General features: G+C 36.6%; 1 protein-coding gene across 12 annotated transcripts in view; it reads right to left on the reverse strand.

Moving 5' to 3' along the window:
* The window catches only part of YAP1 (Yes1 associated transcriptional regulator), a 120,839-nt gene that overhangs the window by 34,900 nt on the left and 66,429 nt on the right, over window positions 1-19,510 (reverse strand). For 4 of the 12 annotated variants that reach the window (XM_002754640.7, XM_002754639.7, XM_009007182.5 and 1 more), the window contains exon 4: window positions 12,624-12,737. The exons of 4 other annotated variants lie outside the window; for them this stretch is intronic. In XM_002754640.7, coding sequence (XP_002754686.3) covers window positions 12,624-12,737 — 114 coding nt within the window. Of the gene's footprint in view, window positions 1-12,617; window positions 12,738-19,510 lie in introns of all 12 variants that reach the window. 4 more of the 12 variants (XM_009007183.5, XM_009007180.5, XM_009007181.5 and 1 more) reach the window with 1 other exon arrangement.

Genomic DNA, 19,510 nt, shown 5'->3' on the forward strand with positions numbered 1-19,510 from the left:
TCCCCTGCCTCCACAGACATACCACATAGACACAGTCATGCACATATATGCTGTCTCCCCCTCCTCCTATTTTATCATACCATTTACTGTTTCCAAATATTCTTATGATTCACAAAGATATGCATGTTTATCTTTCCTACAAGGTCTAAATGGAAAAAGAGGGGTAGTGGAGATTGAGCTGAAGGAATAAGGGGATCCTTCTCTTTCGGTGAAACATTCTTCTTGGTATTTCAATATAACATTCAACATATTTCCACAGAGACATTTTTATACAGTGTGCTGTGCCATGTTTGATAGCATGAATTAAATATGAATTGGGGAACTGATCTGAGATCCACCACATACAATGAACATGTCAGAAATTGATGCCCAAAGCAAACAACTAACGGGGAAAAATGGTTTTGGTTCCAAGCAATAAAACAAACAAACAAAAATATCTGCTAAAAAATAGCCCATTAATAAGTTGAGGAGAACTGGAATTATAAAATATGATTGATTTCAAAAAGATTCCAGAGCTACACATTGTTAAATACTTCATCTATTAAGAAACATTTGGATAAGCTTTTGAGCTTTCCACGCTGTTTTCATTATGTAACATAACATTATTTATGAAATAACATATATTCTTGGTAAAAAAAAAAATCAAATAGCAATAACGTTGCACAAAAATAAAGTGGCAAATATCCTTTGCTTCTCACCACTTTTCAAGAGTTAGATACCACAAGCAGTAATCATTAATGACAACAGCCAATGCTGATGGCAAACTGAATTGGCTGGTAGGGTTTTTTTTCCTTTCAAATCTAAGCTTATCTGACTATTCAGAACCATTGTACAGGAAAAATTAGTTAGGATATCCAAAGATGGAGGAAGAACCAGTCCACAGGATTAAATAGAAACTTGCACAAAATTATGTAAGAGAAATACTCTGGTGACTATTGTGAGCACCTCTGGTTGTGTTTACCTAAATGCTGTTACCTATGGATACAAGCAGCACTACAAGGTTTCCATATAAAGAGCTCACTTAAATGACCAATTCAAACAATCTTGTTTATCTACTGAAGCTGGGATTTATTCCTCTCCAGAAGCATCCTGTTCTTTACCTTCTGAGTATCTTAAGCCTTTCAACAAAGCACAGAGCGGTGCACCCACATGGGGTGCAGCAGAGACCTCACAAGCAGGCAAGAAACAAAACAGGCTTTGTTTCCTGGGGAAAGGGGGCAGGGCAGCAAGAAAAGAAAAGAATAGCATTTCCAACTTCTTCCTCTGGCTATCAACTACTGAAATCCCAATGTTTCCAATTTTAATACAATTTCTAAAACAAAACCCCAGAAAATGTCAGAATTTTAAAAATCATACTATGCTATACTTTAAAATTTAGAGTCTGCTTTTTGCACTACGAAACAGTAACTATTTTAAGTTTTACTTAACAAATCAGCCTTGACAGCTTTACGGTAGAAAACCAATGACTGAGCAATTACTGAAAAATAAGGGACTACTTTCCCAAAATTAAAAGAAAGGGGTCATCATCATAGGTTTTTTCCCAAGTTTCATTCTAAACATGTGAATTTCCAAACTTCAGACAATTTTTAGATTTACATGATTTGTAACCTCAAAACTTGGATTATGACAATGTATTACAGATCTGTTACTCAGTCAAACTTTGAAATAATAAATTTAATTCTAGTAATTTTGAGTATATATTTAAAATAAGAAACAATTCTTAAGCTATTAAAACATTAATCAATATCAAAGCTCCCACAACAAAAGCTTTTGTCGAGTATTTTTTTCAAATCTCAGAAACTACATAGTTTTGTATTAGCATAGCTATATTAATTTGTTCAAAACATTTAGAAACAAAATTTGCATTTTCCCCACACCTACAAGTATACTCAAAAATATAAAGGAGTAGACGTGTTAAAAGAAATTAATGTTCTAAAAACACAAACTAATTGGCCATCTGTGAGTCTTAAAAACAGTAAAAACAAAACAAAAACACCCACTGCTGGCTCTAAGTGTTTACTGCATGACTTAAGGGGACTGAATCATCTACAGAGAGATGCTATAAAGGTGGCATAATAATTTATCTACTTAAACATAAAATGTAGTTTTTCAGTAAAAATTGCTTATTATTTGATTCACTCTGAAAATCTGTCTCTTACAAAAAAAGGAAAAGACGAGAGTAGTAACCTAATGACTGAATACATCTTTTTATGCTCAATTACAAAAGATATTTCCCAGTTAAGCTATAGACCTAAATGACAACATCATGCCTAGAGATAATTTTTTCTACTTACTGAAATAATTCACCCTTGTAATATGTACAATCTAGCAGTTCCTATATATTCATAGAATTGTACATCCATTGCCACTATCTAATTTCAGAACATTTTAATCACCTCAAGGAAAAAAAAAAAAAGACACAAAAACAAAAAACCTCTGTATTAATTAGCAGTTTACTACCTATTGCCCCTCCTTCCAGTCCCTGATAACCACTAATCTACTTCTGTGTCTATGACTTTGCCTATTCTGGACATTTCATAAAAATGCAATATATGGCCTTTTGTGCCCAGCGATTCTCATTTATAATGTTTTCAAGATTTATCCATGTTGTAATATGTATCAAGCACTGCATTCCTTTTAACTGCCAAATACTATTCCATTATACAATTATACCACATTTTGTTAGTCCAGTCATCAACTAACGGATATTTGGGTGATTTTCATTTTTTGGCTATTTATTATAAAATAATACTGCTGTGAACCTGGGTACAGGTTTTTGTGTAGACATATGTTCCCAATTATTCAGCCTCTACACCAAGGAATGAAATTGCTTCGTCACATGGGAATGTTATGGTTAATGTTTTGAGAAACTGCTATTCTATTTTCCAAAGTGGTGGTATCATTTTTCAATCCTAACAGCAATGTATGAGGATTCCAATTTCTCCACATTCTGGCCAATATTTGTTATCTTTTCAAAAACTTTTAGCCATCTTAATGGGAGTGAAGTGTTATCTCATTTTGGTTTTGGTTTGCATTTCCGTAATGATCAGTATGTGGGGACAGTTCAGCTGTTCTAACATCCTTCTCTAGAGGTCTTGTCACAGGCTAAGTAACCTTTCCATCCCACACTCTGTACTTGTATCCTCACTTCTGGTACCAATTTATTGTATTAGTTGTTCTTGAGCTGTTAATAAAGACATACCCAAGACAGGGTAATTCATAAAAAAAAAATAGGTTTAATAGATTCACAGTTCAGCATGGCTGGCAAGGTCTCAGAAAACAGGATCATTGCAAAAGGGGAAGCAAACATGTCCTCCTTCACATGGTGGCAGGAGAAGAATCAGTGCTCAGCAAAGGGGGAAGCCCCTTATAAAACCATCAGATCTCGTGAGAACTAACTCACTATCATGAGAACAGGATGGGGGAAACCGCCCCATGGTTCAATCATCTCCACCTGGTCCCTCCCCTAACATGTGAAGATTATGAGAACTACCAATTCAAGATGAGATTTGGGTGGGGACACAGCCAAATATATTTCTCCAGCACCAACTCCCAGCTTCCCCAAAGTAGATTAAAGTTTTCACATCTTTAGCTGTTCAAAAATATTGGTAAACAAATATCAATATTTAAGTCAATTTGACTTCCCCCTCCTTCAACTATCTATCAAAAGACTGGCATAAAAATTCATTATAATGGTATTTTTCAAACAATACAATCATGATGGAGCTAAAAGAGAAGAAAAAAGAAATCCAGCAGAACATTTTCTCCTCATCACCTCATTAAGCAGTTTAGGACAGGACACAGGAGGTTGCTAAATGAGGTTAGGCAGAAAAGGAAGAATGTGTTCTAACTGACTTTTAGCTCTCTCTGTCCCCAGAGCACAACTATACTTTTACCCCCAACTATGGAAATAAAGTTTAAGGTCTAGTTAGAAAAAGAAAGTTCAGATAATGAGACTATAGAGAAGCAGCCAGACGTGGTGACTTGCACCTGTAACACCAGCTACTTCGGAGGCAGAGACAAGAGGGCTGCTTCAGGCCAGGTGTTCAAGACCGGCCTGAGAACACAGTGACACTCCACCTCTAAAAATTAAAAAAAAAAAAAAAAAAAAATAGAGAGAAGAGGCATTATCTTTTAAAATACACTTTTCACTATGAATTCATTTTTGATTAATGAGTAAACAGGTCAATTATAACACTTTATTTCTTATTTCATTAATTACTAGTAAATCTCTTTCACAGAGGGGAATTTATAATTTAGAAGTGATGCATACCTCAGATTTTTTACTGAAAAGCACAAAAACCGGTCCTTTTAAATAGTCTGAAATTTGACTGGCAGCTTCCTATCGTTCACAGTGCCTTTTCGAAAAACTTCCCTTGACCACCCAGGTGCAAGCAGGTTCCCACCACCCTTGTTCCTTTCAGCCCATGTTGTTTAGTACCCTTTACCGTACTTAACACATCTGTAATGATTTATTTACTTGTTTAGTAGCTTGTTCCTCCCCACCTATGGCTAGCATAGTGCCTGGCATGTAATTGGCACTTGAACTTCTGTTGAATAAATAAATCCTAAAATAGTTTCTCTCCCTAGTTAGGAGGACGCTATTAGTAATGCACAGGAGAATCTCCAAGTTGAAGCAAGTCCAAAATGAGTTATAAAATGACCTTAGCAACTAGGGTAGCAGAAAAAAATGAGTATAAAACGAAACAGAATCTCAACCACTCTCCTTCTAAATCACTCTAACCTCTTTCAATAGAAGTTTGACCTTTCCAAGAATTCTATAATCTCTTTTGTTTTTTATATCTGAATCTTTGGGTTGCTATGAAAAATAGCAAGCAACACCAAATGTTCTTTTTTTCAGCATTTGAGATGCTAGCTGTTGATACAGAGTTAGTACAAATATAACTTGAAAAATAGTTTTCTTTTAAAAACTATGTAAGGTCTTTTTGTATTCATGTTTAATAACACGAATACGCCACTAGTTTAAATTATCATTTCAGTGACTTTGGTGGTCTTAAACTTTCATGTTTAAAAAATCCTCTATGAATAACATGTAGACAAAGACAAAAATATTTCTTCACTGTATAATTAACTAATTGCATCAATGAAATACTGATCAAGTGGAAATTAGATATTAGTTTATCCTCCTTAACATATGTATACTCAGCCTTGGTTAGTACAGGAGAGACTGCTTACTGTAACTGATACATTATTTTGGCACTATCTTACTGGATATTTTCCCTAGCTAACCAAAGTATTTATTTCGAAAGAAAAAAAATGAAACGTCTTAAAAAGACACAGCTAAATTTAAAAAACAGAGTTGAGACCTACTAGACAGAGGAATACACCTAAAGGTGCTTACTTTTTAGAATATCCACCTTGTGATCCACCAGCCTCAGCTATTAAATTTAACATAAAACTTTAAAACTGCAAAGCTCAAGTGTGGAGTTAATTTTGAAATCTATTCTATAATCTCATGTATTAAAATATTCATTTCAGCAAATGCTTACTTTTGAAGTAAAAAAGAAAATGTGGTGAGGGCAATAATTAGTAACAATCTCAGTACGTCTCAAATCAGGTTTTGCTAAGCACATAGCCTGGAACTATCTGCTTACCCTAGACTTTGTATCACGGCAACTTTGTGTTTTACATTTTGGAAACACTGTACCAACAAGGCATCCATCATCTTTAAGGCAATAAAGCTGAACTTTGCTAACATGAGTATGTTTAAACTTCCATACGCCTTCAAGAGTATGAGTGTGGACAAAGCTTAACTATTCAGCCCAGCTTTTCCCACACCCCCCATCAAATTTGTTTGCCTGGACATACTCACCATGTGATAAGGCTTATCTTTAGATTAAAGGTTAGAAGATTTCCCTGTCTCCTCTTCAAAAGTAATTCTGCACTGTGACCAGAGGACCAAAAGTTAAACTTAAATGGTGCAATAAATAGTTCAAAAGTATCTCTGAAACGTCAATGCAATCAAATCAAGTAAGGCTATTGAGAAGTAACCTTAAGCAAGGGTCCAAAGCAGTTATTAAGCATACTGTTTTCAGTTAAAGAGTGGAAATATTCTTAAGAGCATCCAGTCTAATCCAGTCGCATTTTACAGATGAGTAAAATTAAGTCAAGAGAAGTTAAGTATCTTTCTGATCCAGTTGGTTACATTGTGATAGCAGAACTTGGGTCTCCTGATTTCCAGCTTAGTAGGTAACTTTTTCTACATCCCAATTTAATTCAGTTGAATCAAGTACGTTATTGTAACTACCATTTGGAAAAGAGAGGCTAGCCTCTACTGGTAGAAAAACAGATTTTTGGAGAGCATAGTAAATGCCAGGTCAGAGCAATAATGCCGTAACTATTTTTCTCATAGAATAATGTACATATGAAACACTACAGAATGTAACACTTAAAGAAGCACTAGCAAAATGAAGGAAATCCAGAGGAAGTCTCGATAAAAGAACACAGAACTCTGAACACATGAAAAACAGGAGAAACCACAGTTATAAGAGAACACTGCTGGGATTAGAGCTGTATTCACAAATGTGAAAGGAAGTAAATTTTTGGGTAATCAAGAAATATAAACTTTGTGGTCATTAGAATTTTCCTTAAGTAGAATGGGCTATACTATAACGAAGTAAGCTAGTAAAGGGAAGAGGTCAAAGCCGAGAATCATGAGGCATAAATTGGATAAATAATTCAACTAGATGCCTTTAAAGTCTGTTCCAATCAGAGATCTTAAATTCTCTTATGTAATTAGAAACCTGGCCAGGCCCTGGGGCTCATGCCTGTAACCTGAGCACTTTGGGAGGCAGAGGCAGGCAGATTGCTTGAGCCCCAGGGGTTTGAGACTAGCCTGGGCAACATGGCAACACCCCATCTCTACTAAAAATACAAAAAAATTAGCAGGGCATGGTGGTACATGCTGTAGTCCCAGCTACTCAGGAGGCTGAGGCAGGAGGCTTCCTTGAGCTCAGGAATTGAGGCTGCACTGAACAGAGACTGAGTCACAGCTGCACTCCAACCTGGGTAATCAAAGTGAGACTCTGTCTCAAAAACCCAAAAAACAACAAGTCTCAAAAACAAACAAACAAACAAAAAAAAAAAACAAAAAACAAAAGAAAGAATAAAGAAAGAAAAGAAAAAAAGAAAAACTCATTATCTTTAGGTCATTTCTTCAACACAAGTCACAATACAGGATACAAGTGTATTAACGACTATTTTTCTCCCTCTCAAATTTCCATTATCAGTATTGGTATAGTAGGTGTTTCTGAAAGATTAACTACATTCAATCTAAATTTCTTGCAAACTCTAGATATCAAAAGAACAAATTCAAATTTCAGTTTTGTCACTTAACTATATAGCCTTGGGCAGAATTTCCCTAGATCTCAGAGGAGCTCAGAATTTAGACAACGTTCCCTATGTCTCTCAGCATTTAAAAAAAATTTTGTTGGTGGTCAGAGGAATCATAATGGCTGTGTGGTCCTATGGCACTTAGTAAGCCAGAGATGCTGAATGCTCTGCAGTGCTCAGAAGAGTAGCATTCTTCCCACTGAAAAATTTTGAGAGGAATCATGATGAGGGCAAATTTTGGGAGTTTTATCAGTTAATGATTTTTTTTTTCTTCTTGAGATGGAGTCTCGCTCTGTTGCCCAGGCTGGAGTGCAGTGGTGTGGTCTCGGCTCACTGCAACCTCCGCCTCCTGGGTTCAAATGATTCTTCTGCCTCAGCCTCCTGAGTAGAGCTGGGACTACAGGCACACTCCACCATGCCTGCTAATTTTTGTATTTTAGTAGAGACAGGGTTTTGCCATGCTGGCCAGGATGCTCTCAATCTCTGACCTTGTGATTTATCAGCCTCAGCTTTTGAGATGGAGTTTTGTTCTGTCTCCCAGGCTGGAGTACAGTGTGCTATCTCAGTTCACTATAGCCTCTACCTCCTGGGTTCAAGTGATTCTCAGTGTCTCAGCCTTCCGATTAGCTGGGATTAGAGGCATGTGCCACCAGACCTGGCTAATTTTTGCATTTTTAGTAGAGACAGGGTTTCACCATGTTGGCCAGGCTGGTCTTGAACTCCTGACCTCAAGTGATCTGCCTGTCTCGGCATTACAAGTGTGAGCCACTGTGTCCAGCACGTTACTAACGTTTATTTTTAATTTTTTGAGACAGAGTCTCACTCTGTTGCCCAGGCTGGAGTACAGTGGTGTGATCTTTACTCACTGCAACCTCTGTCTCCCAGAATCAAGTGATTCTCATGCCTCAGCCTGCTGAGTAACTGGGACTACAACTGTGCACCACCACTATCAACTACTTTTTTCTATTTTTAGTAGAGATGGGGTTTCCCTGTGTTGGCCAGGCTTTTCTCAAACTCCTGTCCTCAAGTGATCCATTCACCATGGCTTCCCAAAGTGCTGGGATTACAGGTATGAGCACCTGGACATCTGTTAATAATTTTTGGTTAGCAATAGCTCTTTTTACCTAAAACATACATCCATTCCTCTGTACCCTAAGTAATTAATGTAGTCCATAACCAAATACGGCCCAGGATCACCAGGACAGACTTTAAAAAGCTGGTAAGGAGAAAAAAGCCCAAAACCTCAAACAAAACAAAACAAAAAACCTTATTTTTAGCATATGGCTATCAAGAAACTTGCTTTGATGAAATTTAAACAATTAGATGCTGATATTCTCTTTACCCAAGACTCCATTAATGAAATTACAAATTTGGTTTCTAGAAGCTTCAGTGGTTTTCCCCAACACTAATAGGATGGATTCTTAGTTATTTAATTGGTTGTTAGGTGCACTTTCATCAAAAGGAAAACATTATTTATAACAACTAACAGATATTTGGCTTAAAAAAAATGTTAATGACTACCTCAAAATTTTTAATAGATAATTATTAATGCAAAATATTTAACTTTGATGAGAAAAATAACTTTGGCTTTAGACTTATTTTAATAAACTGTATACAGGTATTTGTATTTTACCTATTCTTTTATTTATTTCAAGACATTATAATACACACACATAAAGTGTATGGATATACACCGATGCCAAGTTTTGGGAAACTTGAAACCAAGGACCCAAAATCAACATATGAGGTTTAATATCTCTGAAATTTCTACACACAGAATTTCTGAGCACAGAGATATAGTTAGGAATTAAATATTCTGCTTCTGTCACTCTAGACTATTTATTACTTGCTTTAAAATTCAAAGGTATAATTTTTTCTCTAACTATCTGGCTCCAATATTTTGTTTACACCAAATATTTTTATCCCAGTGGTGCCATCAGCACTTATTTTTCTAAAACACAGACTTTAATACATTTTTTTATATAAACAATAGGGACAATAACATTACTTAAAAGATGGGTTCATCAACTGCTTGTGTTTTAAAGATCTTTTTTCATTCTGAACTGCAATTATAATTTCATTGTGTTTTCATTTGGCATTTTACTGGAAAATGTCTGTGATTATGTTATATAAAATAATAGATCTACAATATACAAGGTAATGTTTAAACCTGAGACTCTTCATGTTTGCCAGCTCAAAATCTCCAGGAAAAAAAATCATCTATGTGCTTATATGAAATAATTTAATGGCTTGCATTATATTCTAGGATCCATTTTCTTGAACAAAGAGGTAAATTCCTAATATGACCCCTTAAAAAAAACCCAGAAAGTCCTCTTTTTCTTAAAACTCTACAAACATCAGTATATCCTTATTACCATTTGATGCTACTTCAGGACTTGTTATAAATTACTAGTAAATTCTCTAAAAAATTAAAGTAAATTAAAGAAATAGCTTTTACATGTTAAAGAACAACAAAAATATCAGATAAAAATCCCAATCCAAAACAAATTACTCTTTGATTCCCTAAAATTACATAGATAACTTACTAATTTCATGTGAGATGTTAAGGACTGATAAATTACTATAAATAAAGTCATGTGTCACTTAGTAATCAGGATAAGTTTTGTGAAATGGATCATTAGACAATTCTGTCATTGTGCAAACATCTTAGAGTGTACTTACACAAACCTAGATGGTACAGTCTACTACACAAATAGGCTGTAAGGCAGAGCCTATTGCTTTTGGACTACAAAACTGTACAGCTTGTTACTGTGCCGAAAACTGTAGGCAACTGTAGCACAATGTTAAGTATTTGTGTATCTAAACATAGAAAAGGTACAGTAAAAACAGTATTATAATCATACAGGACCATAATTGTACATGCAGTCTGCCACTGACTGAAACATTATGCAGCAAATGAGTGTATTTACTAAATATGGTTAATCTTAAAGCAAATGACTGCATTCTAAATATAATTAATCTGAAATCATGTGATAATAAAAACATAAAAGGGGCTAATGTTTGAAGGAGGTAAAATTTTTAAGCTTCTCTAAAGAGCTTAGCTCCCATTCTAAGATGCCAAAAGACACACATCTACTTAATTTAAGCTAAGAATTGATAAATATTTTAATAGATTTGAAGAATATTGAAAAGCAAACTCCACAACCATAAAAACAACATCCTACACCATTTGTTTGTGTTTGTATGGCCCAAAGGGTCAGAAATAAGGGAACAGTTTATATTCCTTTGGCAGAAATAAAACATAATCCACTATACAGAACTTCTGATTTCAAGGAAAACTTCAAATCCAGCAGCTAACAGCTTGTCTCTATTTGCTGTCACTCTAGATCAGAGAAACCCACACGTTTTTTTGTTTCCTGCCCCCCTTCAGTTACACTTGAGCTCTCTGAGTGAAAAGGTCTGGAACAGATTAAAAGTCGGCCCACAAAATAAAAAGCTTTGGCATATTGTCAAGCCTGTCTGGAATAGACACATGGTGGGCCCAAAAAGGGAAACTAAATGCAGTCAGAAAATTTTATGAAACTTTTTTGGGCACATCTAATTGTATGCCTTTGTGTACATAACGTGCTGGAGGGTGGGAGTGTTTTCTTAAGTACCTCCTCCTCTTAAAACAAAAGACTAAGCTGTGTGTGTAATCAATAGGTCTACTTAAGCTTACACAAAAGTTGTTTTATTTCACTGTTTTAAAGAAAAATTTTTTTTCTTTAAAAAGCTGTTCTAATTCCTGATCTCCACAGCTGGTAAAGCAGTCATCATCATCTTTCATAACCTTATGTCAGGGAAAAAATTCCGCAACACCATTCTTTAGAATTTCCAAAATGTGGAGAAGTTGAGTTCATTTCATCAGAGATAATTTAAGGAAACATGGTTGTTATTGTTCCAGTCCATACAAATGACAATATTTATTAAATTCCCTATATTACTTGGTTTTCTGTTTCAACACAAGGGCTTATTCAAACAGTAAACAGAATCTGAAGTTGCAAATTATCAACATGCCACATTACTTTTTAAACACCCAAACAGGACTTGAAGCTTAAACAACTAGTATTTAAGCCAAACCGGTTATCTGTCAAAATGACATAACTGTGCGGACCTTACTTTTGACTTGACTTGAATAGGGGGTTCAGTCAGTTTGGGGCAAATCTGAATTTTTTTAAAGGCATATATAAGACATAAAATAACTGCTCATAATGTTCCGAATGGGAAAGTTATTTTATCTAACCAACTCCAATCGAGTTTTTTCTTTTTTCCCCCCAGGGTTGTATTTTGATGGCATTCACAGAGTTAATTCCACTTTCCCGTAAGGGCCCCGCAGTTGTTGTTAGGTCAAACCCTGTAAAGCTTCAAAGGTTCCGAGTCCCCTCAGTCTGACCTATTCAGTGATCTGCACATTGTTTTCATTTAGCTGCATCTAGTCCAAGACACAAGCTTCAAAACCACAATTATCTACTTTTTTAGATCCATATTCCACGACCTTGGAAAATCTCAGAAACCCAAATGAAGAGCTGAAAACAGTTAAAACACACACACACATACACATACACACACACACACTCACTCTCTTAAAAAAAAAACACTGAATAACTGGTATACCCTTATCAAAATGTACACATTTGGAGGGGAGGCGTTCCTTTGTGCAAATGTGATTTATTCATGTAATTTGGAAAGGAATATGGCTTGCTTTGTTTCCGAATGAAGAAAAAAAGAAAATTTCTTTTTTTTTCGAGAGAGACAGAAAGACGAGGGGGGAAATGCTTTCATTGGGCCATTTCTGGGGTGACATTCTCTCCCTTGGGATGGAAAACACTACAACATCCAGGCATGGGATGGTACTCATCACTCTCAGAAGCTAGGTACAAGCAGACATCAGGTCACTGACAAAAGCTGATATTTTAGGTCTGAAGTGTTATATAACAGCCTGATTATTATTGTAGCTAAAAAAAAAAATCATTTTAAATACAATCACTGTGTTTCTCCCAAAAAGTGAAAGAACAGTGATTCTGGTTAGTCGGCCTTATGACATTCCCCCACCCCAACCTGAGAAGCCCTAAAAAGCTGATTCAGAGCTAAATTTCTCAAGTTTACAGTGAGAAGTATAAAAACACTACTGGTAAAAGATGGGTGGGCAGGGTCATTTTTTCATATTATAAAGCAATGCTATTTTATTTAAATGTGCTTTCCTAAGTATATATTAAAAAAAAAAAAAAGTAACCGAAAGCATCTAAAAAGGTTTTGAGATGAACCTTTACCAAAACGAGGGTCAAGCCTTGGGTCTAGCCAAGAGGTGGTCTTGTTCTTATGGTTTATATAGTAAATTTCTCCATCCTGAGTCATGGCTTGTTCCCATCCATCAGGAAGAGGACCTATAATACAGAAAAAAAAAAAATCATGGTTGGTTTTTATTTGCTGCACCTAAAAAAAGTGGAAGGGGGTGCTAATTTAAAAACAAAACACATCTTAACATGAAACAATTCACTGAAACATTTAAAGCTGTGTTCAGAGAAGAAAGGTAAACCTATATACCCACTTCTTCTCCACTAAAAAAACAAAAAACAAAAAACAAAAAAAACAAATAATAAAGTGAACATTCCTAAACACAAAGATAAAGAAAAAAAATTTGTTTTCAAAAAAGCCTTTTGGAAGTCATGGCCCAAATAAATTATTATTACTGTTAATCTAAGACATGGAAGAGCTTGCAGCTCAGAAACTACAATCAATTTTGTGAAAATACCTTCCTAGGAACTTCAAGGTTCTTTAATAAGAAATATATGCAAGTATTATTAGAACATCGAAAATATCATAAACATTATATTTAATATAAAGCACACTTTAGCTAAGACGGCCAAGCTCCATTTATTTCCATGTTTTATATGACTGGCTCACACCAAGAAAACTGTAAGACAAGAAACTACAGTCCAAACAAACCTTATTTTTAAGCCCATGAGACATTACTAATGGGTGGGGGTTGCAGTTTGGAGTTTAAGTTTGTTGGAGGCTGGGAAGGAGGAAAGGTAAGTGCTAAAGTTGTTAGAAGGCAAATTACTCAGCAAGAAACAGCTCTGAATGTTTCAAAGCTGTAGAGTAAGGAAACATCATCTGAGAGAAAAGACTAAAGACTACAGTTGACTCTAAAAGGATTTTCCTATCTTTACAGGGATAGAGAAGTTAAGACCATTACTCTTGGGAGGTAACAGCAATGAAAAGAGAGGTCCAGAATAAATTACTAAAGTATTCAAACATAATTCATCCTTATCTCCTTGTCCCTCCCAACTCGCCCCAGTTCCCATTTCTAACAGGAATCAAATGAGGCAGGGAAGGAGATACCAACTGGGATAGTCAGTACATGGCTAAAATCTTTTCTGTGGACTAACATGAATTGAACACTTATCTTGTGCCAGTCACTATTCCTATATATTATGCACATTAATTCATTTAATCCTTACAGTAACAGATCACATAAGCAATAGTACTACTTATTCTAATGAGGAAACTGAGGCACAAAGTGACAGTTTGATCAGTCTGGTACAAGATCACAAAGCTAGTTAGTATAAGGAAGAATATGCAAACCCAGGCAGACTGATTCCTAATCCACTGCTCTTCACAATTAACTTTTCATTCATATCCCACAGATGACCAGAGCCTAAGTATGCCTTCTATGCACAAATACAACTATTCCCTTCTTCCTGTATTGGCAGTCCACGCCGGCCTCATGGGTGATGCTGAATAAGTAACTTTGGTTAAACTGACGACTCACACAAGGCCCATGGGACCCAAAGCCCTAATTTTAGGCCAGTTTCATTTATATTAGGAACAGATCAATTTGCAGCTGCATTTTCAAAGGTCTATTTAAATGGAGTAAAATCCTGTTAGGAAACGCAGACGTGTAGAATTAGTGTACTGTTTGCCTAGAATCCTGCAAAGGAAGCCTCCCCTTCAGTCCTGGATGTGGAGCTCTGTACACAACGCTAACCAAGTCCAGAGCTGGAATTTGGTGTACATGTCCCAAGTTTACCAGAGGGTGAATGAGAAGCAAACCTGTTTAACACATGTATCAAACCTTTTCTCACCAGCTTTCACTGTCACTTTGGGCTCTGTTTCCACACCAGAAAGACAGAACTCCAAAACTGAATATTAATGATTTGCTATTACCTTTAGTTATAAAATGGCTCAACTATAAAATGTTTTCGCAAAACAAGTAACTGTATTTAAAATTTTTAAGTGCTGAACATACCATGTGGACTATACATGGTGATGAACAAGTCAACAGCAGTCACTGAATGCCTTTGGGAGCCTCAACTCAACAACCTCAAAAGGTCTCATAGCTTTCAAACTTGCTTGAATGTATGAATTTCGTATGTGTGGTTTAAAAAAAAAATCCCAAAAAACAAAAACAACCCCCACCTCCACCAAAAAAACCAGCATCACTCTCCACCGTAGCTCTCTGAATTAGAGCCACAAGAGACATCTTGGATATAAACCAATCTTCCCTACCTGATCCACTCACTTCATTTTGTAAATTCCACTTACAGTCTCTCTGATGGGTCTATTGTGGTTCATCTCAGAGAATTCAGCATCAATACTTACCAGCTCTTTTTCTAAACACTTCCTCAGTAACTGGCTTCTCATCTCTTCTTACTCCAGGGTCCTCTAACAGGCATTTTTCTTCTTACTTTCTAATCAACTTTTATACATGTCATTCATTCTTATTAAAAAACTTTTCATTACTCTCCATCAAGAGGAAAATGACTAAATTCTTCACTAGCTGGACTCATTTCTGAAGTCTTCTTCAGACACCCAGTTTTCCCAGCTTTCCACAAAACCATGCCATCTCCTTGTATGTGCTGTTCCCATTATCACAGATACTTTGCATCCCTTCCCTCCTAAACTCCTAGTCATCCTGCAAGAGACAGCTCAGATGTCAACCTCTTTAATTCAGCCTTTCCAAATTACCCCAGATAGAAATCAGTTTCCTCTTCTATTCTCTATGAACATGTAGCAGATAGAGTTATAATTACTTGTTTACATATCTGTTCTCCTGGCAATGATCAAATCATTCATCTTTACAAACTTGTAGACTAATACCTGTAGTTGCTCAATAAATGTTTGATGGAAGAACGAATGTCTGACTTTTAAGTAGTAATTTGAACTCTCTATAAGCTTAAAATAATGTAGAACATATATTTTTGCAATTAACATTTATACCAACATATATGCCAAAGGTAAAAGAATACTTTAAATTCATTTTAGCTTTCATTTAATACTGAGTAAAAAAATAATATTATGTGGAAAGACAGGCCCAAAATAGGATACTTACTTTATACCGAAAGAAAGCTGCTCATCTAAGGCAAGGAATAGATTAGAAAAGATCACCTTTAAATAATCTTTCATCACAATTATCCTTGTTATAGAATTAAGATAGAGAAAACTTAGAAACAAATCTTCCAGTGTTAATGGAACAGTACAGATCCAAGCTTTATTCACAAAAAAAGAATTTTTGTCAAATGGTCTGTAAAAGAAATTCAGTGACTTGATTCTTAAAGCAGGATTCCAAGTCATTCTCTTAAACTAACTGTTGAATAACCATGAAAAGGAAAGAAAGCAAAAAGTGATATGTTTCTGAAAGTGAAACAAGTTAAACTTAATGAAAGTGTTTTCAATCCTCTGTTTGGGCAAGGGTTATTAGGATGCAGTAAGGTTAAGTCTAGGGAGGACATGTGGGATTCCCACATAGATAAGAGAAAAACCACAGGGGCTCGATCAAAATAAATTTAAAACGCCTTTATGTTCAATTTATATTCTGATTTTTATGTGCTATAAATACTCATCAGAATCTCCTCTGGAGGGTTTGTTAAAACACATGTTGCTGCACACCACCCCTATACTTTCTGATTCAGCAGGTTAGGGGCTGGGTCTGAAAATTCCCATGTGATGCTGATGCTGATGTAAGGAACACACTTTGAGAAATCTTTGATTTAAAACAACTACTTAGGGCTGGGCACAGTGGCTCACACCCGTAGTCCCAGCACTTTGGGAGGCCGAGGAGGGCAGATCAACAGTCCGACACCAGCCTATCAACATGGTGTTACCCCATCTCTACTAAGAATACAAAAATTAGCCAGGTGTGTCAGCGTTCACTGTAATCCCAGCTACCTGGGAGGCCAAGGCAGGAGAACTGCCTAAATCTGGGAGGCAGAGGTTTCAGGGAGCCAAGATTATGCCACTGCACTCCGGCCTGGGTGACAAAGCAAGACTATCTCCAAAAAAAAAAAAAAAAACCACTTAGAATTCTTCAGCTAGTACAGATGTATTTCTTTATCTGAATTATACACAACCACATCTATTCATTTTAGGCAGTTTGCAGATAAATCTATGAAGCCCTACATGTCTGGGAATAGTACACAGCCCTATCTGATAGGATTAGGCAAATCTACCACGACAAAACAGGCACAAAAAGGGCAGTACATTTTTAAAAATTTTATTGATTTAGTCTAAGACAGAGTCTTTCTCTATTGCCCACGCTGGAGTGCAGTGAGGCGATCTCAGCTTATTGCTCTCCTGGGTTCAAGTGATTTGGACTACAGGAACGTGCCACCATGCCCGGCTAATTTTTGCATTTTTAGTAGAGATGAAGTTTCGCCATGTTAGCCAGGCTGGTCTCAAACTCCTGACTTCAGGTGATCTAACTGCCTTGGCTTCCAGAAGCGTTGGGATTAACAGGCATGAGCCACCAGGCCCGGCCCTTTTTTTTTTTTAACTTGAATGCCCCAAGTTATTATCATGGAGAAGTAGACCAAAATTCGTTTCACATTTGTCCTTAATGATCAGATAGAACTAAGGACTAAGTGTTAGGAAGTAAGAAGAATGGATGTAACCCATGGGAGTTACTATTTTATTTTTTTGAGACAGGGTCTCACTCTGTCACCCAGGCTGGAGTGCAGTGGCGCAACTTTGGCTCACTATAGCCTCAAACTCCCAGGCTCAAGCGACCTCCTGCCTCAGCTTCCTGAGGAGCTAGGACTACAGGCACGCACCACCACACTCGCTACTTTTAAATTTTTTCTGTAGAGATGGGGGTCTCATTTGTTACCCAGGCCAGTCTCGAACTCTTGAGCTGAGAGATCCTCCCACCTCAGCCTCCCTAAGTGGTGAAATTACAGGTTTGAGCCACCATGCCCAGCCGAGAATTACTACTGGCCATTTAGCTTCAAATCATTTTTAATTAAGAACTCTTTACTCCCTCAATACATGTAGCTGAAGAGTTCTCTGCACTAATAAAAAATTTAATTTGGCCGGGCGCGGTGGCTCACGCCTATAATCCCAGCACTTTGGGAGGCCGAGGCGGGTGGATCATGAGGTCAAGAGATCGAGACCATCCTGGTCAACAAGGTGAAACCCCGTCTGTACTAAAAATACAAAAAAATTAGCTGGGCATGGTGGTGTGTGCCTTTAGTCCCAGCTACTTGGGAGGCTGAGACAGGAGAATTGCTTGAACCCAGAAGGTGGAGGTTGCAGTGAGCCGAGATCGTGCCATTGCACTCCAGTCTGGGTAACAAGAGTGAAACTCCTTCTCAAAAAAAAAAAAAAAAAAAAAAAAAATTTAATTTCTATCTATGTCATAGCATTTATCATATAGTATTATTTCATTATGTATGTTTTTTACCTGGCCAAACACACCAGAATATATTTTACATTTTCCAATTTTGTCCAGCATAGTACCTACTAATAAGAAATAGAATAAATGTTGGCTGAAATGAATGTAATCAAAATGAAATTCAATTAAAATCTTTTATTTATGCTTTAAAACAAAATACTCCTTTCATTCTTTGTATGTAAGCTCAATTTCTGCATTATTTAATGTGCCATTTAAACTGAAGAGACAGGGATATAGTGAATTATTCTATTCAACAAGTATTTATTGAGTTCCTACTACATTTAGGCCCTGGAAATAGAGCAATAAACAACATAGTCCCTTATCTGATGGGATTTATGTTCTAGACAAGAACGACAACAGGTGCAGATGGTGCAATGTTGGCTAAAGAAAAGTGCATCAAAATAAATAAAGTAGCATGCACGTAGAAAGAAAAATAGGAAACAGTTTTTAAGAAAAGCAGATCAAGAAGGGCAGAAGTGACCTGTAAGCTTGGACCTAAATGCAATCTTAGTCAAACATGTGACACTCCAGAGCATGAGCATCCCAGGCAGGCAAAAACATGGAGAGGCAACTGTGTGCCTATGAGGCAGAAGAAGCAGTTCACTTAATTTTTAAGGTTAAGAATCTACCAAAAAAAACTTTGATAATTTCAACCAGTAAAGCGTTAAATGGGCAATACTTAAAAGGGATTATCATTACTAAAAAGTAATTTCAATCCCCCAAACTCATGACAACCTCTAGACTGGTAAGAATGGGCAATACACATCTTCACCACAATTAACTTTTACACACTTGAAAGTGGGGCTGTTAGACAAGGAAAAGATGTGGAAGCTTTTCAAGGCTGAGCTATCATGCCTGACCACCACACCAAAGCCTTCTTTAGAAGAAAAAATTAAAAGTAGGCCCTATAACAAAAAGAAAGAGAGAAAATAGGCCAGCATTTTAAAGAGGCGTAAAGAGGGTGACATGGTTTGGATGTTTGTCCTCTCCAAATCTCATGCTGAAATCGAATTCCCAAAGTTGGAGGTGGGGCTTGGTAGGAGGTGACTGGGTCATGGGGTGGAGAGTGGGGTCCCTCATGAATGGTTTTGTACCATCCCATTAGTGCTAAGTGAGTTCTCATTCAGTTGACCTGAGATCTGATTGTTTAAAAGCCTGGGACTTCTCCCACTCACTTTCTTGCTCCCTCTCTCACCATGTATCACACTGCTTCCCACTTGCCTTTTGCCATAATTGTAAGCTGAGGTCCTCACCAGAAGCAGGCACCCGCACCATGCTTCCTATGCAGCCTGCAGAACTGTGAGCCAAATTAAACCTGTTTTCTTTAGAAATTACCTAGTTTCAGTTATTCCTTCATAGCAACACAAAATTAGACTGACAGGGTGAGAAATCTGAATCAGAATAAGCAAAAAGAGAATGGTAGGCAATATATAAAATAATTCATAAATTAGAATTACTTAAACTTGAGGGAAACAAGTTTTTATG

This window comes from Callithrix jacchus, chromosome 10 (genome assembly GCF_049354715.1).
Source record: "Callithrix jacchus isolate 240 chromosome 10, calJac240_pri, whole genome shotgun sequence".
In the NCBI taxonomy this organism is placed as follows: domain Eukaryota; kingdom Metazoa; phylum Chordata; class Mammalia; order Primates; family Cebidae; genus Callithrix; species Callithrix jacchus.